The sequence below is a fragment of the Coffea arabica genome, chromosome 11e, assembly GCF_036785885.1.
Source record: "Coffea arabica cultivar ET-39 chromosome 11e, Coffea Arabica ET-39 HiFi, whole genome shotgun sequence".
NCBI classification, from domain to species: domain Eukaryota; kingdom Viridiplantae; phylum Streptophyta; class Magnoliopsida; order Gentianales; family Rubiaceae; genus Coffea; species Coffea arabica.
Window position 1 is genome coordinate 44,046,941 of NC_092331.1, and position 20,920 is coordinate 44,067,860.

The window sequence follows — 20,920 nt, forward strand, 5'->3', positions numbered from 1 at the left end:
CCAGCTGAGGATGGCCGAAATTCTGATTCCATTTTAGCTAAGGGTGGCCGAAATCCTTGACTAGAAAAGAAGGGAAAAGAAGCCAAAATAAAGGACAATTGAGGGAAAGCCAAGTGTTGGCATTGTCAAGGCATTCTTTGACCAATGAAACTTCTAGTCCTTATCTTGCAAATTCACCAAACATCCCTCATTTTGATTTCTCTCTTGGCGTAACCTTCAAGACAACAAAAGAAAGAAAAACTGCTCCAATTTCACCTTGATTCCAAGCTATAACTAGTAGGAAATCACTCTCTAATCAAAAACCAATTCATAAGAAGTTACACAAGGAAGAAAGGTGGGCTGGAGTGGAGCTATTTTGGGAGAAAGCAAGCTGTATTTTTCTGTTCATCTTGGGGATTCAAGGTATTCTTGGCAAGGAACTACTTTTTCCTTTTAATCTTGCATTTAAGTTGCTATATTACTTGAATATGGAAGTTTTATGAAAGATTTCATGGGTTGTGAAGTTGGTGGAACTTTTCTAGCTTTGATTCATATTTTCCAGCCATGAGATGATTATACCTAGCTTTGTTATGGACTTGAGAGAGATGATATGAAGATTTCTAGCTTTAATATGACTTTTAGCTTCCAAATAAGGATTTTCCAGTTTTAGTTCTAAATTTCCAGCTTAGGGTTTAACTTTCCAGCACTTAGTACTAATTTTGCCCTGTTTTAAGAACCACACAGACCAACACATTCGTCCATATTAGAGGCCAAATCAGGCCTAGGTTAAAAAATGAAAGTTGTAGGGAATGGAGTTAGGAAGCGGCCTGTAAAATTTAAGTTCAATCGGAGCCATGTAGCATGTTAAATGACAAAATTACCCCTGACTGCCAAATGCACTGTTTCGCGGACAGTTTTCTGTCTCCTTTGAGATTGCACATTTGACCTTGAAAATGACCGAATTGGATGTTGATGCCTTCATAGGAAATGTAGCCCTCTGTCTTAGCTTAGAAACAATATGATGTTCACACCAATCCGATAAACATAGCTCTAGTTGTGACCAAAATACTATAAGATGTCGAATCTGCCATTTAGCCTTTTGTCTTCAAAACTTAATTTGCGGTTGTATTAGTAAACTTGTGCTGTACTTGGATGATTTTGGAGCCTAATTGAAGAGCTATGGTGGTAACATTACTTGTGTGTGATTTTGGGGCTGAATTAAGAAAAATAATGAAGCCATAAATGACTGAAAAATAGGTAAATACAAAGGGCATGCTGCCCAAATTTTCACTCGAGGGTTAGGTAGATATACTCGCGACTTGAGTAAGAATTTGAGGATGAATCTAACTCAAATTGTCTAGGTTATTCGAGTCCTTTTTTTGTAGAGGTATATAAGCTAGAGTTCGCCTGAAACTTGTACCCTTGGAAAAAATAAAAGTAACGACTAATAGAAATACGTTTTCCTCGTCACTTCGATTCAAATGTAGATTTCAAAGTTTTAAGAGCGAGCATGAGTTTTACAAATATTTTATTCATGTCCTTTGGTCTAAATGTACTCTTTTCACTCCAAAAATCATCTTTATACATTGTACTAGTAGTTATTCGGATTTTCTTTGATTCACGTAAACTTTGGATGGTTGAACCGTAATATTTTCTCTTGGTTATTCTTAGGGTCCCTTGGTGATTGAGGGTATTATCTGAAAGGATACTTTGGACGTTATTTTGCTTAAATGGGTGAGTGTTCTTTGTACGTTATGCTTTCATCGACTATGTGGCTTGTTGTGGATGTTTGATTAAATGTTAAATGTTTTCAATGATTGCTAAAAATGAATTTTGCTAGGCGAGTGTGTACTTTATCGCATTCGATCTAAATGAATCCAAAATTTTCTATGATTAAATGATTATATGCTAATTGTGCATGAATATAAGCCTTTTGGCTGAACTGGGCCTCTGCCCTTCGTTGCTAGTCGATTCGAGCCAGAAGCGGACTCGGTCGGGCGATTGGTGACCCTGGGTGAATGTTTGGTATACTCGAGTATTACCACGAAATCTGGTAGAGAATGGCCAGTAAATTGGCTAGTAGGGGAGATGGAATGAATGAACGAATGGCAATATCAATGGAGGGATTTTCACTTACAAAATACATTTTGTTTATATTGGAGGAATAAGGAAATGGTTGGTGAATGAAGGAACAAATGGCTCCACGTGAGCATGTATCCTTTTAATAAATGTGCTATTATTGCTTTTATATTGTAAATATTTTCTGGATTATTTGTTATTCAATGATTAATGTCTTGGACTTAATTATGTGATTATGTGTATAGAACCTCACTGGGCTTTTCACTCATTCCGTTAGTTTTGTTTTCCTTACAGGGGATGCGAGCGAGGGCGTGAGACCTGTACAGATTAGTACGGTCTAGTTCTTTTGAATTTTTGCGATTTTACTCGTGCTAGCGCTTGGATAGGGTTGGATGTATTTAGAATTGAGAACCTTTTTATATTTGGGTTTGTATTACTATTTGAGATAGAAATGTATGCAAGTATACATTCTAAGCTTGGGAACTGTTATTTATTATTAACGTTGCACCCTATTTTATTTGATGTAAGTGAGTGAGTCCTGACGAGAGTTGGGCAGGCGGTCCGCTAGACCCTGAGGTACGCCCTAGGAGAAGGTGGGGCTGTCACAAATCAAGATTTGAAAAGATATTTCGACCCGCTGATATACATTAGATCTAGGTTTGCATTCATATAGTGACATCCAAATGTGATAAGTTTTTTAGGTTAAATTAAGAAAATTTTCGACTAAATCATGCAACTAACCTTGATTAGGTTGAAAGGGTGCTTTGGATTTTATCCTTGCCTTCCCTTTCTTCAACCGTGACTCCCAATCCCTTTTCTCTTGATTTTCGTAGACTTGGAGTCGTTTAAAAAGGGTTTTCTCTACTTTTCATTTAAAATTCATTTTCAGGTGACTTGGTACACTTTAACTCAATATCAAGTGGTGACTCCTGATTTTTCTTAAAAACCCTTTTTTAGACTATTATTTTGAGTCAAAACCATCGCATTTTTTAAGTCCCATTTTAGGCCCTTTTTGTTTATTTATTCTCAAAAAATCAAAAACTCCTTTCACTCGAAATTAATCAAAAAATTCATTTTTACAACTTGTAAATTTTATTTTTTCAAAAAATGGGGCACGACAGCTTAGCGACTCCACTGAGAACTTTAGAGAATCCAAGCATTTGATTTAGTCAATCCTTTTTTTTTCTAACCTTTATATATATATCTATATATATATCACATTTGGAGGTTTTAGGTTGCATTTTTTCTTTTTTAGGGTTTCTTGCATTTAACACGTGCAATCATCTCGATATCCGTGTATGTGATAAATAATGTATTTATTTTTTTTCATTCACTTATGTTTATATATCAAGCTTGCATCTTGGGAAGGAGGGGATAGCCACCCTAAAGCCTTCACCCACATTTGATGGTATTCAATCCCTCCCTTCAAAAGAAGCACTTCATACGTGCATACGTTTTACTTTATAATCCCTCATATCTTTTTACTTTTAGTGGTTGTCATACCACTCTTCCTTATTAGGATTAGGATCGATCCACTTGGACATGTGACCGTGGTACGACGTGGGCGTAGCAATGTCTGAGGGATCACTCGAACCATCAACTCTTAAGCCTTGGGATTGAAGACCTTTCGCCTTTGGTCTGAAGGTTTGGGAACCTGAAACTTTATAGAATCTAGATGCATTAGTGAGCCAACCTCATGCATCCATATTAGAAATTATCTAGGATAGAGTCAACTTTAGGAACACTAGGCACGAGGGGAGGGATTACACCCTTCTTTCTTTAATTGCCTTCTATTTTTCATATTATTTTTGCTCCAATATGTTATGTGTCATCTATCAATTGAACTAACATTTTTTTTGTTCTATTGCATTCAAAAGCCTTAGAAATAAGAGTTCTGGCATGATACTCTTTTACAACCTACCCTCTTAGATAGGTTATTGCACGTTTAAATTTCGATGTATTGCATTTGTAGATTAATAAGTGCACATCATTTTAGGCCCACCTGTGACGACCCGACCTTCTCCTAAGGCGTACCCTAGAAGTTAGCGGACCGCCTGCCTGACTCTCGCCAGGGCTCACTCACTCATATTAACTTCAGAGATAACATTGTGGTATACTAAAATCACACGTTCAAATCTTTTACAATACCAAGTTTAATACAAAACTTCAGTCGTAATATGATACTAGATAATTTACAATCACAAAAGAATTCATGTTAACTCCCTAAGCTCCCTCATTCGTTTCTTGACCACCAACTCCTGTAAGGAAAACAAAACTAAAGGGTTGAGCTAAAGCTTAGTGAGGTTTCCATGCAAGCAACAGTCAATAAGCACTTAAACCAGATAAGCCAATAACAAAATTAAGCAATTAAGGAACACTTCACTGAGTAAAATAAAGAACACTTCACTGAACAATCACTTTTAAAAGGATACGGTGCTCGCATTAGAGCCACTTCCCTCTGGGAGTCATTTCAATGTCATTCAGCATTCATTTCAGTGTCAAGAGACACTCATTTCAATATCATTGCACACTTATTCAATATCATTGTACATTCATTTAAATATCATTGTACACTCCGCCGATTCACCTCCTTATGTCCTCCAAAACAATAAACAATCCCCTACATTCAATAATCAGTTCAATAATCTCCCAACTTCAGGGTAATACTCGAATATACCGAAACAGTTACCCAAATCTTCAGTCCTATCCGACCAAGCCCTTTGCTGGCTCGAATAGTCCGTTGAACAGAGGGTTTTGGGGCCCAGTTCAACCGATGCGGTAAAGTACACATACGTCTTATATTCATGCACATTTACAGTAACATTTAGTCAATTATCAACCTTCAACCTCAACTAAGTCGAGTGCGATAAAGTACACCACTGACTTAAAGATGAGGGACAATTGAGATACACTTTACAAGGAATCATTAGCAATATCCCATAATAAGCACTTTTAACACATAATTTTAATTAAATAAACATAAACAGTTAAACACACAATTCGGAAACACTCACCAAATATCCAATTAAATTACTCTTGAGTCTCGAGTTTGTTTCCTGGCTCACACCTATTCCCTGGGATAAGTGTATAGGTCCAAAGTAAATATACAATTTGTAGATATTCATTTATTATTTATTACCCTATTATTTGAACTATTAAAATCCAGTTTGACTTTAAAATACAAAATATAATGTATTCAATATTTGTTCTACATTTTATTTCTAAACTTATTGACCTTGTCATTTTAACCAAGAAATATACATATTTTCTAAGGTTATGATTTATAAATATTTAAATTAGGATTAAACCATTTCTCACTCTATATCTTAAAGTTAAAATAAATAAACTTTTCATCCTTCTTTTCTTTTCTTTTTTTTTTTCCAAATCAAATTCTAAGTTGTCTATAATTTAAGTTTTGTATAAACTTATTAGTTTTCTTGTTTAAATTTCTTAAATGCTCATAAGCGGAGTTTCACAATGAATTAGCTTAAATTTCAAGATTTCATAAAAGTTTCATTTCTCCCTTCATCCGGTCAGCATAAACAGTTTTTTTTAGCTCAAATGTTCCTTAACCTACAACTCCACTTTTTAATTGCTTAAACTTTAGTCACCTAGTATACATTTCATTCAAGGTGAATAACTCATAATTTCAGCATGTCGATTGACCACATCATATACAAAATTTGTCATCTTCAATCGCAACCATTAACTAGGCTTTCTAGCAATGTATCGGTCCAATATTCGGTATGTTTCCCTCAAATCTTTCCTTTCACTCTCACGTCCCAACTAGACAAGTTAGTTACATTTATTAAGCTACAAAGTAGCTTTGTACAGAACGTGGAAAATTTGTAGCTAAACTCAAAGGAAAGACTGATCAAAACTCTTCCCTCTCTCTCGGCCATGAAGTAATTCAGCAGCTTGATTCACAGCTTTCCTCCTTATTTGCCTTAGTTTAACTCTACTCATAGTGCCAAACATAGTTGTTAAACTACAGAGCAGCTTTGACTATCATCTATGAAGGTTTATAGTGTTGGAAATTGGAGGAAAACTAGTCAGAAGATAATTTCCTTCCTCTCGGCATCCTAACAGATTGCACCAGCTTTCCTTGCCAGTTTTAGCTAGAATTTTCTAAGGCTTGACCATCGTTTCCAAGTTTTAAAGGTCAATAGAGTGTATATGAGAGCAGGGACAAAATATTACACAATTTTTTACTCAAGATGGCAGCTAATTATCATGAAATTTTCAGATATTACATGTAAGTTTCAGCCCCTCTTTCTCTCTACCATTAGACAAGTTTCCAGCAACATTACTTCAGAGTTTTGGTGGAGTTTCCATCTTTTTCTTGCCCGAAACTCCAAACACACGACACACATTCTGTCCAACATGAATTAAGGTCAATGTCTCATAATTTCAACAGGTTATTCAACCAAATTCCCCTGCAAAAACTGCCATCAGATATCGTGGTCTTCAAGTAGCTACACAATCCAATGCAAGCCTGTTTTCCCCACATTTTCTTATTTTCCTCCTCCCAACTCCAACTAGAGAGCATTTTATGCAAGAATATAAGGTTACCACCAAGATCAGAGAGCAATGCTGGATCAAGTTTTAATTTTTTCTCAGCTAGAGTGTAAGAAGCTGTTGCAGCAGATTGCTACTTTTCCTTCAAGGTTCCCTTTAGTTTCAATTCATGGTTGTGTTACTTGTTGAAGTTAAGAGCTTATGACATGCTACAGTTCTATACGTTTGTCTAGAGGTTAAAATTTGCAGAGGACAATCAAAGTTTCCTTCTGTTCTCTTTCGGCTGCAGTCACTAAATTTTCAGCAAAACAATAGTTTATCATTAATATTTGACATTTTCTCCCCTTTTCTTCTTCAATTTTTGGTCTCAATCACTCATGCAGTCGATACTTAATTTGTTGCAGGTTATCCTAAGCTAGACAAGGTAGTTCTTGACCAAAATTTCAGAGGAAAATTGAATAAAATCACAAGTCTGCACAAGCCTGCTACATCTGGTGCATAGCAGCCTGCACCAGGTTACTTTCATGCCCACAGTTCCAATTCTTACAACTCCTACGGTTAATCCTTCTTTTACTACTTAAAGTGGACGTATTTCATGCTTTCCTAGCTGTAGTTCCCATTTTTCTGATAACTAGCCACACAATTAGCACTTATCTCATGGTTAGAAGTCAGAACTTCCTCTTAGCAAACAATCGATTCAAAACAAAATTTCTCCTGCAACAACACTTAGTTTTTCTTGGCTAGATTCCAGCACACACAGCATGCAAGGAATATCTATTCGGTTACAGGTTTACTTAACAAAACGTGAGTCTAAGATTCAAGAGACTAACATAATCAAAGCTTATTTCCGTCGTCAGTTACAAATTCCGATGCTTAACAGCATGCATCAGCTTTCCATACTCAAGCTTCTCAGCTCCTACCAGGTTAGTCACTTATTTACTTCATCTGCATAATCGAATCTTTCTCCTATCGAACTTAACCTGCAGCTTATCCATTCATTCATTTTCTACCAAATAAGCTTGAGATTATTGTAGATTCTTAGCATTATCATCCCAAAATTTTTAAAACAGTTACAAATTCCAGTTCTGCAATTTTCACAGTTTCTGCTTAATATTTCCTCGTACCAGAACCTAAGTTACTGGCTAAGCTCAAGTTATAACTCATGTATGGTTCCAGTTATACTAAATAAGCAGAAAATTAGTGAAGATTCTTACCCCTTTTTCTCACTAAAATCCGATAACAAAAGGCTGCTCTAGCTTCCTGCTTCAGTTCCTTCAGGTCCTAGCTCCTCTTCTCCCGCTTTCCTTGCAGTACTTTTCTTGCTTTTGTTTAGTTGGCAATGAAGCTGGCCAAGCTTCCTCTCCCACTCTCACACTCAGTTCTACACTCTCAGTACTGTCCAAATGTATCAGCAGATGGTTTTCTCTTTTTTTTTCCTCTCGGTTGTTAGGTTGGGCAGAAAAGGTTTGAAGCTTTGCTTCTCTACTCAGCTATCGCCTAAGTGTTGTAATTGGTTTCTCTTAGCTTTCTTTCGGTCACCGCCCAACTTATGAAGCAATCTCTATTTGCTCCACTAGTCACTGCGTGGACCTAGCAGCTCATTGGCAGCTGCCTTCCTTTGGTTCATCTTTGATCACCGCCCAATTATTTTGGCAATTATTTGATCACCGCCCAGGCTTTGTTTAGCCTTACTTCCACTCAATTCCAGATTCTCCCATTATTTGTTTTTCCCCTCGGTTCCTGTTGTCAAAATTGCTAATAACTTATCTTGCTTGGCCTGCATGGTTATTCATTTAGGTTCCGAGGGTAATTTCATCTTTTAACCTTGTTTGTATTTCCCTGGAAAAATTTGCTTACATTAATCTAATAAATTTTCATGCATTCGTTTTTAAAGAAATTAACTGGACATGTACTTATTCAATTATATAATAAATTCAATTATCACAATTTACAATATGCCTATCATATGTTTATTTGATTTCTAAAATTTTCTACACCATTCTATTATTTTGTTTATTATTTTTTTTTCTAAATTTTCAATTTTATAGGAATTCAATTATGCATTTAATTTAACCATTTATTTGTTATATATAATATTTCTAATAACAAGTCAAATATAATGAAATAAATTCGAAGTATGCACATAATTTTTCGAGTTCTCACACCACCCTGGCATACAAAGGGTCCTTTTAGGTCATGTTTTCATTTCAAATTGCATATTTAATTATTTTGATAAATTAGCGTCATGCATAAACCTTAGAGAGAATGCCGTATAGGGAATCCCACGTTAGGAATAAGCCACTTTGTGTTTCGGATATGTAATCCAATGAGACTTGCTCGTTTATATTTTTTGTATCATCTAAAGGGGTAATGCGCAAGGTAAGGTAAGATCCGATCTTTTCTATAATAATAAAGCAACTTTTGCACATTAGCATATGAGCATCTAACAATCATCTTTTGATCATTTTATCGTAGTTGGTAAAATTTCCTTGCGTAAAGGACATTAAGTTAAAGAAATTCACAAATAATTTCTCATTGTTGAGATGATAAATATATCGAGACCAAATCTTGATTTTAGAAGGCTCATAAACTAATGCATTGTAACGAAATTCGTACAATTTGAAAACCACAAATGGGTTGACAATTGAGTCAATTTTTAAATAATCCATTTTACTAGTTTACTCACTTTTAGGGCAATCTAGTCAATTTTCAAATAAGCCATCAATTCCATTTTTACGAGTTTATTCGCTTCTAGGATGATTAAATCGATTTTTTTTTGGATAAACCATCCACTCCATATAATCTATTTGATCAATTCATTTTTAGGATAATTCAGTCAATTTTTGAATAAATCATCAATTTCATTCAATTCATTTGACTAGTTTACTCATTTTTACGACAATCCGGTCAATTTTGAATAAATCATCAATTTCATTCAATTCATTTGACCAGTTTACACATTTTTAAGGTGATCCGGTCAATTTTGAATAAATTATCAATTTCATTCAATCCATTTGACCAGTTTACCCATTTTTAGGGTGGTCCAACCAATTTTTGAATAAATCATCAATTTCATCCGATCCATTTAGCCCGTTTATTCTCTTTTAGGGTTTCGATCTAAGGTTCACTGAATAAAGTAGTCGAGACATTGCAATCTTTTCAAGAGTAGGCTCTTTCACACATCACTTTATGTGTTAATCAAAGTAATCAATCCATTCGGACTTTGTTCTCATTTTGTTAGGACAAATGTCTCTTGCCACTCCAATTGACCAAATTTTTCAAATTATTTTTCACTCGAATATCAATAAGTTGAGCGGATTCATCAAGTATTATATGGTGCCTACCCTAGAGGATTGCATTTTCATTCTAGGCCAACTCTTGGCATAAAAAGGGCTCCCCAATAGGACATGTATCCGAATTACTTAAATTTTTACTAACTCGCGTCTTTTTCTTTCTTTTTGTCAGCAGTTAATCAAGAGGGAAATCTAAATAGGATTTTTCCTAAATTTTCAGGTAATTGTAAACATAGCTATATAAAAAAGACCCATCATTACACGATCACGTAGCTAAGTTTCGAGAAATAGTATAAACATGAGTACGCATTCTGAATCATCCGATAGGTCTGCAGCGACGTCATCACCTGACCTTGCAAATCTGGGAGCTCAACTGAGCGAAGTATTAAACAAATTCAATGAATTAAGCACAGAGATGGCCGCACAATGGCGCGTGATTGATCAATTGGTTGCTGGTAGTAGCAACGGTGTCCAGCAAGATCACTTACCTGCTAGCCAACCTGAACCTCAACCATTATCCCTACCCTATACTCAAACCTCTTTTGCTCCACATGTCGTAAATTCACTTGAGGAAGCTTTCACCTATCCTACTCATGGCCTAACACATACCTATGCACCAAATATCCAAATCAATCCTTCTCACATGCAAGCACCTTAAAATTATCCACCTATTAGTCTGAACATACCACTTGAACCTCAAGGACCATATTATTATTCTACTGTTGAGCCATTCACGCTAGATACCACTGCACAAGGAAAAGTTGAAATGGAAGAATCCTCCATGCCAATTGACAAGAATTTGTTAAAGAGGTTGGATCGGTTTGACGAATTCATGAGAAAGAGCCAAGGCTTGAGCAAACAAGAAGGATTGGACTATAATGAATTGTGCCTGTTTCCTGATATGCAACTGCCTGTGGGTTTTAAAGCGCCCAAATTTAGCAAGTATGACAGAACGGGCAATCCCAAGACACATCTCTGAATGTTTGCAAACAAATTAGGAAAACCAATAAATGATGAGAATTTGCCAGTTCGATTGTTTCCCGAAAACTTAGAAGGCGATGCATTGGATTGATATTGCAATTTGAAGTCTGATTAGATGAGGACATGGATGGATTTGTCAACTATGTTTGTAAGACAATACGAGTATAATTGTGAGCTTGCTCCGACGAGGACCACACTTGAAGGTACTAAAAGAAAGCCATCTGAGGATCACAAGACATATGCCAAGCGATGGAGGAAATTGGTTGTCAAGATGGAACCTCTTATGACCGAAAACGAAATTGTTCGAACATTTATCAAAACTCATGACCCGCTATATTTTGAGAAAATTTTTAGAATGACTAGATGCTCGTTTGCAGCTATTGTGAACAAGTTAGAGGAATTTGACGAATTCGTCAAGGCAGGGAAGATAGTTAATGTGTCTACATAGAAAATGCAACTAGAAGCCCTGCAAGGTCAAAATAACAGTGGAAAAAAACCTCAATTCAACAAGAAAGAAGGAGAAACCGCTTTTGTGTGGGACCAGGGCTCCTCAACTAGACCTAGATTTTCAAACCGCCTCACCTACTCATCTCCCTACCCGCATTACCCAAACTTTCATCCTGTCTACCACACTACCGTTAACCATCCTCAACCTCGGCCCAACTACACAAACATACATACACCACCTTTCCAGATTTCTCAATCAAGTTTGCAAACTCAACCTCGACCTTCTTTTAATCCAAGACCTGTTCAGCCAAATAACCAAACCTATAATTATCCTCAAACCAATGAAACCCAAAATAAAATCCAATACCGCACCTGTACCAATTTAGGCTGACCCCTCGACCAATTATACGAGCAACTTAAGACTGCTCGTAAAATTAGCGTGGTGCCTCCTAAAACCTACCCGAGGGGCATTCCTACTGGCTATGATCTGCAAGCCATTTATGCATATCACTCTGGAAGTCCTGGCCACTCTACTGGCAATTGTTAGGCACTAAAACATAAAATCCAAGACATAATTGATGCTGGGGACATAATTTTAAGGAAAAGAGATGAGTTAGGGCCGAATGTCAGCAAGAACCCTCTTCCTGAGCATAAAGATACTGTAGGGGCCATTACCACTGACGAAGGAGTTTGAGGCGCCTGCCAAATACATTGTGGAAGAGAATAAAGTAATTGAAATAGTCCAGAAGCCTTTTGTGCTCAAAGGAGCCATCAAAAACTGGACTGCAAAGCACATTCCCTCTCGAAGGAAATTTCGGTAAATCTAAGGGATTGTCTTTGGTTGAGAACTATGAAAGAAATCATTTGCACTGTTCATCTTTTACCTTTCAGTTTTGTAAATAGTTTTGAATCAACTATCTTTTCAATAGGAGTCTTATATTAAGTAGCGTATCATTTGTTAAATAGCATGACGTTTGGTCCTTTATTTGAAATTCAGTGAAATGCACAGTGTTCATTTTCTAATTATTTTAATTACGTATTGCTATATCTATCTCATTCTTTTTCAGATGGCCAAAAATAAAACACATTGACCTTTTGGATATCAATATTCTGGAATTTGATGACTGCAGTCTCGATATCTCTCACGAATCCGAAATTCAGGACGAGAGCGATAACGAGGAAGAATTTGAATCTTTGTTAAAGATTCTTGAATAATATGAAGAGAAATTCAAACCGAATTTAGAAGAAACAGAAATCATTAATATTGGCACTGAGATCAAAATTCCTTCATTGCGCATACTAATGGAGACTAAACTAGATGAAGCTGATTGGATTAAACAACCTTATGAGCAGTTGTCTTTAATTGATGAGAAAATGTTAAATGTCATTTTTCATGGATAGTGCTATTAAAAGAGAATGGCCCGTGCTTACAACAAGAAGGTCAAATCGGGACTATTCAAAGAAGAAGATAAAGTGTTGAAACAAATTTTGCCAGTGCAAGAGGAGGCCAAAGGCAAGTTCGCCCAAATTGACAGGGTCCTTTTATTGTCAAGAAGGTATTGCCTGGTGGAGCACTTGTTCTCGCAGAAATGGATGGACAAGTTTTCTCACAGCCAATCAATTCGAAAATGTGTAAGAAATTATTCATTTGATAAATGAAAGTTTCCTTTCATGGTTAATGTGAAGAATAGAATGAAAGTCAGGCCTTCTTCCTTTTCGATTAAACATTCCATCCCTAGTTATCCCTTTTGAACTTTCAGAATAAATTATTTTGTTTGGCAACCCTTGAGGATTGCAAACCCACACTAGAGCAAGTTTTGAGTTGAAAGAAAAGGAAAGAAAAACCTCAAGAAGTAAAAAGTGATAGAGGAACAAAAGGAAAAGAAAATTAAAGAAAAGAATCTCGGTTGAGAATAAATTGGGGCAATTTTAGTTTAATCCTAAGTAGAGTTAATTTGAAGATACGACCTCAGGTGATTTAAACACTTATAAAATCTGCCTTCAAGCCTTAACCTTTTCTTAGCACCTTACCTGACCACATTATAAAAAATTGAAAGTCCTGTCTTCCATTCTTTGCATTACCTCTTTTAGGAAATTTTCTAATCAAGTGGCAAATAATGTCAATACATCTTTACCAATTTTGCAAGGGAAGGATTGTCGCACTGATGCTATCATTTCTTAAAACACATTTCTGAGTTGATAAAAGCTATCGGCAGGATTTGTTTATCAAGTAAAAACCCGAAAGGGTACCTTTGAAAAAGAAAAAAAAAAGAGAAAAAAAAGAAAGGAAAAGAAGAAAAATGACGAAAAAGAAAATAAAAAGGTAGGGGTAGCCTTAGTGAAAACCCGAAAGGGCGCTAAGGTAGGGTTTTATGAGAAAAAGTGAGTTTGGATTTGAAGGGCTGGTGACTCAGTTCATTTGAATTTCTCTTTACATTGTGCTTTTGTTGCCAACATTGAACTCCGGAGAGACGATATCCAAAGGGTCAAATGTGGTATTTTGTGTGAGATCAAAGTGTTTTGGTTCGCCAAACATGTGAGAACCCGAAAATTTTCGTATTTTCTAGGCATTATTTTATTTTTGCCTACATTTTTATACTTGCCTTTAAAATATTAAAGTTTCTATGCATTTTTATAAGTAAGTACAGTTTTAAATCATTTTCCTAGTATAAGTTAGTGTATGTTAAATTTGAAACGAATTATAGACGTGGGACCCGCTAGTGCGATAAAATTTTGGTGATTACGTGATTTTTGTGCTAAGTGTTATTATTATACAAGGTGCTAGAGTTAATTGCAAAGATTAGAAGTTGTTGGGGCCATAGTGTGAGGATTAGCAAAGTAAGGGTACTAGTAATCTAAGAGTTTCTAGGCTTTTCTTATGCCCAAGTTTGATTGGTGGACAAAAAGCATACTTTGACCCTTGGCTTAAATATCTTCTAAGCTAGCAAATCAAAATAAATACAAAGCAAAAACTAAGAGAAATAGAGAGGGACGGCCGAGAGCAAGAGAGGGAGAAAAGTGAAGAGAGTTTCCAACTTCCAACCTTGAATCCAACATCTTGAGTGAAAACAAGAAAAAACTAAACCGATTAAACACTAGTTTGGAAGCTTAGGAAGCTTGGAAGTTAAACTTTGCAAGAAGTAGTGGAGGATATCCTTTGTAAGCTTGTTATTGAGGTATATTGGCTGTCCTTTATCTTTGGTTCGTTTAGTTTTGCTTAAGTTGCTATACAACCCATGTTTTGATTAAATTGGTAGCTATTCAAGTAGTTGTGATGATTTTGGGTGCATTAGTAAGGTAGGGTTTTGTATTGTTCAGCCCTATTTCTTATTGTGTGGATGGTATATGATGTATACAAGCTTGTCTATGAGGTAGTAGTGATGGTTTTGAGCTGGAAATGTGAATTATACCTTGAGTGTAACAAAATTCCAGAAGTGAAAATCTTTAGTGCCCTGTTCTGCCCGATTTTAGTTCACCATGATAGAGGCCAAATTAGGCTTAGTACAAAACATAAAAGTTTTATAGAATGATGTTTTATAGATGACTACAAAATTTCAACTCAATCCGAGCACTGTAGCTCATGAAAAGACAAAAATACCCCTGAGACTACCCTAGGTAGAGTCCAGCAGACAGTTTTGACATTTGCTCACGTTGGCTGCATTTTTCACCTTGATTCATATCAATCCAGTCTTTGGACAAAACATGAAACTTTTAACCCTATGTTTTATCTGTCCAACGCCTCTGAGAATGCCTCAATCGGACTTCGGTAGCCTGATTTATTGTCGTTTACGCATAGTGTGGTTAACTGACCTGTTTGTGAGATTCTGGTTTTGTAATTCAAAATTTTGACCTAGATACACTACGAACTGGACTAAGTGGCCTTCATCAAAATTGTAGCTCTCTATCTTAGCTTCGAAACGGAATAAATTTCACCCCAATCCGATAAGCGTAACTTCGGTTGTGTCCGATACGCTAAGCAACGTCAAATCTGTCTTTTGTTTTCCAACTTAAACTTCATTTCCGCACATGTTCCTAACTTGATTTTGTACTTGTATGCCTCTGAGCCTACTGAACGGCTATTATAATGAGCTTACGTTGTGTATGAATTTGGGACTGATTGAGAAAAAGAATGAAGTCATAAATGGCTGGAAAATAGGTAAATACAAAGGGCGTGCTGCCCAAATTTGCACCCGAGGGCTAGGTAGATGTACTCTTTTCACTTTCAAAACTATATTTATGCTTTGTACAAGTAAATATTCGGATTTTCTTTGGTTCACCTAAATTTTGAGGGTTTAACTGTAATATTTTCTCTTGGTTATTATTAGGGTTTGTTTAGCTTCCTTTTCATATGATTTTGCCCAAGACACTTGTTATACGTTATTTCTTTGCATATGAGTTAGTTTCGGACAAAACGAAGAGCTTTACGAAAATTGAACAACTGTCTTTTCATATCCGACCGTATTTTGACGTGGCACTATTAATTTATTTTCTATGGAATTTTCTAAAAAACCTTTTTGGTATGGTTTTGTGTTTGATTTGGGAAAACTCTTAGTTACTAATGTCCTCTAATCCAAATATACACTTTTCACCTTAAAACTCATATTTATGTATTGCACTAGTACGTATTTGGATTCTCTTTGAATCACTTAGGTTTTTTATGGTTGAAGCATAATGTGTTCTTTTGATTACTATTAGGGTTCCTTGGTGATTGAGGGTGTTATCCGGAAGGATATTTTGGACGTTATTTTACGTAAAGAGATGAGTGTTCCTTGTTTGCTATATTTTCCTTGACTTCATGGCTTGTGTTATTATTTGATAATGTGTTAAGTGCTTTCAAGGATTTCCAAAACGAGTTTTCTAGCCGAATGTGTACTTTATCGTACTCGACCTAAATGAATGTGAAATTTTCAATGATTTCAAGGATTGAAACATTACTTGTGCATGATGTAAGTTTTTGGTTGAACTGGGCCCTACCCTTCGTTACCGATCGACTCGAGTCAGAAGCAGAGTCGGTCGGGCGATATGGTGACCCTGGGTGAACGTATGGTATACTCGAGTATTACCTTGTTGTCGGGTGGAACCTGGCCAACGTCCAGGAGGGGGTGAATGAAATGAACGAATGAACGAGGATTTTACTTACAAAAATGCATTTTCAAATGATTGGAGGAATAAGGGGAATGACAGGAGAACGAACAAACGAACGAATAAATGGCTCCCTGTGAGCCCGTATCCTTTTAATGTATGTGTTATCATTGCTTTATATTGGAAATGTTTTCTGGATTATTTGTTGTTATATGATTAATGTTCTTGTTACTTACTTGTTTATGTGTCTGGAACCTCACTGAACTTTTAGCTCATTCCTTTAGTTTTGTTTTCCTTAACAGGGGAAGGCGAGCAAGGACGAGAGCTCTGTATAGACTAGCATAGACTAGTTTCTTGAATCTTTGTAATGGTTCTCGCCCTAGCGCTTGACACGGGTTGGATGTATGAAGAATTAAGAACCTTTGTATATTTGAGTTGGTACTCCCTCTTGAGATGGAGGTATATAAGTTTTGCCCTAAGTTTAGGTTTGATATTATGTTTCTCTCTTGTGGTTTTATTTCGGATTTGATTGAGGTATGACTGAATCCCGGCGAGAGTTGGGCAGGCGGTCCGCCAAACCCTTTGGTTCGCCTTAGGGTGAGGTGGGGCTGTCACAAAACATAAACTTTTGAGTGTACAAATTCATTTTTCTAAAGTCAATTTTCTTTCAATAAAGGTGAATGGTTGTTTTCATGTTACTGAAATTTTCATTATTTTTGTATAAGTAGAATATTTTTTCTTGTGTTTCATGGTCTCATTTATCTTTTTGGCTTTATCAAATGGCAATTCCCGTGATTTATTGAAAGTGTCTGAATACCAAATGTCATATTTCATCAGCATTGGAAGTTAAGAAAAGGGTTAATTCCACTTTGTCCCCTCAAACTATATCCAAAATCCCACTTAAGTCGCTAAACTTCAAAATAGGACATTTAAATTTTTGAACTACACAATCCGTCCCACCGTAGCCCAATTTTTGACGGAATGCACAAAACCTAATAGAATGGTTGTCAATTCTGTTAGTTATTATTATAACTAAAATTAACCAAATCTAGCAGGGATATAAATATAATTTCACGAGACCTAAGACAAAAAAAAACCTTAGAAATTTGTAATTAAACAAAATTTTCTTTTCTTCTCCTTCTTCCTTCTATTTTTTTTGTGTCTTCTTCCTTCTTCATTTTCCTTCTCCCCAGAAACACATCATCAGAAATCAAAAGCCATGTTCTTCCTTAGAGCACAACATCAAATTCTTTAGATTTTTCTTCAGGGCCTTAGAGTAGATGATCACATTTTCCTCTCTACAATTTCCATCCCGTAAAAGCTATAAGATACTCCCATCTTGACTCCTAACTATGGATATGCCCAACTAGATTCCTTCCCTCTTTACTTCATCATCTTTAGTCGATATTTTTTTCATGATGCAAATATTCAATTTTTGTTTTTGGAAAGTGAAAAATCCATCTCGAAACCCCAATTGCTTTCAAGAGCCACTTCCTCTGTGATGAGTTGGTGCCACCCATTCTTCATTGATGTTCCGACTGAGACTCTCAGTGATGCCAAGTTTATGGAGTCTTGGATATTGACTATCCCAAACATCGAGCCTCCAAAGACACCGTCAGCTTCTAAGACTCCTTGATCTCCGATGCCATCCATCATCCCTTGCAAACTCACCATCAATAAATGTGGAGAAAGCTGAAGCTCAAATCATGGTTGATGTGGAGGCTACGCTAGATGATCAATTTGCATTTATACACCCAAATTCAGTTGTGGATATTATTGTTGTGGAGGCTACGCTAATTGACCGATTTGAATAAAGCTTGGTTCAAAGAGGCCTTGTGGAGTTTATGCAGAAACTATGCCCTGATCTGTGTCAATAGATGTGAAGAAAGCTAAAGCTAAAGCTAAAGCTCTCGTCCTTTTTCTTACCACCACACTTACTTCTCTTGCGCTTGCCAGTTTGAGTTTTCTTAGATTCTGGGATAGCTTTCTTGGTCAACTTCCTTTTCTTGTTACGTTTGGAGTCAAAAGGCTTACTTGTGTTTGACTCAACAACATAAGCCTGTCTGAAAGATCTAGCTGCCTCTAGGCGCTCATCCTCCAACTCAACATGATGCCTTGCATCTTCAAATGTTTTGATGCTAATGTTGTGGGTGATGTTGACTTTCATATGCTCCCGACTCTGGGGAAGCAATCTAATGACAGCTTGTACTTGTTGCTCATTAGTCAATATATGTCCAGCAGATTTCAACTCAGTAATCATGTTTGACATTTCTCTTAGATGCTGCTCCATCGAGTGATGTTGTTTTTTTACATAAGTGTCAAACTTGATTGTAAGCTGTCTGACTTTAGTAGATGAAGTCACTCCAAACTTTGCCTTCAAAGCGGTCCATAGTTCATGAGCTATTGGATACTTCTCATACTCAACCATCAGATCATCTTGCATACTACTCAGCAGCATGATGCGAGCATTACTATTTTTCTTTTTCTAGGCTTGATAAGCCTCTAGATTCTTCTGATGGTGAGGAGTATCCCCATACTCTGGTTCACTCATGGTATGATGAAGAGCCTCCAAATATTCTTGCTCTTCAAGAATATACTGAACCCTTCAATAGCAAACATAGAAATTGTCTCCGTTCAGTTTCTCCCCTTTGTTTAATTCAGCCACAATATTTTTTGTCGCAATAGCCATGTTCTGAATCAAGCTACACATAGACAAAGGCACAAAAAAGAAAAATAAGTAGCACTGAAAACATATTATTCATTTGCAGCCAATATTACTAAAATAATATTTCCTAGAGGTAATTAGTACAAGATCGAAAGTTCGCATAGCATCCAATCATTTCTTGTAAACTAAAACTTCTAAAATAGTATTATTCCAATATATTCGCGCTAATTTTGGGTGGGAATTTTAACTCTACCAACCCATGCCTCCCACTTGCATAAAATATATACAGCAATGACATAAAATGCATGCATCGACATACATTTAGTATGCATTAACATTCATGAGAATAAATAATGCAAAACAATAACTTTGTAACATTGTCACTTTATGTGGATGATATTCTATTGGCTGCAAACAACATGAATGTTGTAGTTGCCATTAAAAAATGGTTATCTTCACATTTTGAAATGGAAGATATGGGCAAAGCAGCATATCTTCTTTGTGTGAAAATACATAGAGATCGTTCGAAGAAATTTCTTACCCTCTCACAGGAGCCTTATGTGTTGAAAATTCTCGAACGATTTCATATACAAAATTGTAAACCTATTGACACACCTATAATGAAAGGCAATTCCCTTAGTAAAGAAATGTGTCCTAAGACTCCAGAAGAAATTAAAAATATGGACAGAATTCCATATGCAAGTGCTATGGGAAGTTTAATGTATGCCATGATGTGTACTCGTCCAGACATTTGCTATGCAGTTGGAATAGCAAGTCGATATCGGTCAAATCCTGGATCAGCTCATTGGAGAGCAGTAAAAAGGATGTTGAGATATCTTAGAGGTACCTCCAATTATATTTTGTGCTATCAATATGGTAATCTACATTTGGTAGGTTACACTGATGCAGATTGGAGTGGGGATCTAGATGAATGGAAGTCTACGTCAGGATACGTATTCTTGCTAAATAATGGTGTCATATCTTGGAGTAGCAAGAAACAAACATGCATAGCCTTATCTACCATGGAAGCTAAGTTCATTGCATATGCTACAGCTATACAAGAGGCTATTTGGCTAAAAAGGTTTTTACAAAATTTGTGGATGGGTGTCAATTCCTCTGTGCCTACTGCGATCAATTGTGATCGTCAAGCAGCCATTGACTATACTAGAGACCCCAAATATCATGGTAAAACGAAACATATAGACACTAAATATCATTTTGTTAGAAATATTATCACGCAAAAGAAAATAATTTTGCAACATATATCTAGATGGTTGCAGATCCCCTTACCAAGCCGATTCCTAGAGATGCCTTCTTGTATCATGTTAAAACTCTGGGCTTGCGTAGATTATGATAAGTTGTTGTATGATTTTTTGAATTGGTAATGTAAATATTTCATATCTATAATGAAATAGATGTGTTATTTGTTATTTACATTTGTTAGCACTGATACATATTTCAATGAATATGTCTCCAAGCATTGGTCGACTTTCTCATATGAGTGACCACCTCAGGCGCTATGGGAGCGAGTTGAGATGAGACTAAATTACACTCTTTGATTAGCTGACAACTTCAGGTCACTTATGACTGTACAATAGAAATGTCGCCTTGACCAAAGTGAAGATGAGGTCTAAATATAGCAGACCAGATATGACATCCCACGATTATGTAAGCTTGGATTATAGCCGAATGCGAAATCTTAATGAGATGCTTAGAACAGCGAGCTATTAAAGATTTCAGACCAGGCGCTTATGTGATAGCGATTAAGTCAAGATTCATATGATGGTATATTTAAAAAGTAAAGACATATGCTCTGTTTATAAAGAGTTACCCACCATAACATGTGATTCATACCACATGTGCTATGATGACCATA

At 36.2% G+C, this 20,920-nt stretch overlaps 1 protein-coding gene and 2 long non-coding RNA genes across 3 annotated transcripts; 2 read left to right on the plus strand and 1 right to left on the minus strand.

The window, feature by feature from the left end:
• Nucleotides 1-133: 133 nt before the first annotated feature.
• LOC140021461 (uncharacterized) lies at nt 134-2,535 on the plus strand. Its single transcript, XR_011825262.1, has 3 exons — nt 134-402; nt 1,651-1,713; nt 2,353-2,535. It is a non-coding gene; the product is annotated as an uncharacterized lncRNA (long non-coding RNA).
• A 1,637-nt stretch (nt 2,536-4,172) lies between these two features.
• Nucleotides 4,173-8,130, minus strand: LOC140020972 (uncharacterized). Its single transcript, XR_011824934.1, has 2 exons — nt 7,791-8,130; nt 4,173-4,316 (listed from the first exon to the last, which is right to left on the minus strand). It is a non-coding gene; the product is annotated as an uncharacterized lncRNA (long non-coding RNA).
• An 11,594-nt stretch (nt 8,131-19,724) lies between these two features.
• LOC140021310 (secreted RxLR effector protein 161-like) lies at nt 19,725-20,583 on the plus strand. The gene is made up of 3 exons (XM_072072075.1): nt 19,725-19,887; nt 19,939-20,229; nt 20,489-20,583. Exons 1-3 carry the CDS (start codon nt 19,725-19,727, stop codon nt 20,581-20,583), a joined length of 549 nt encoding a protein of 182 aa, XP_071928176.1.
• The last annotated feature ends 337 nt before the right edge of the window (nt 20,584-20,920 follow it).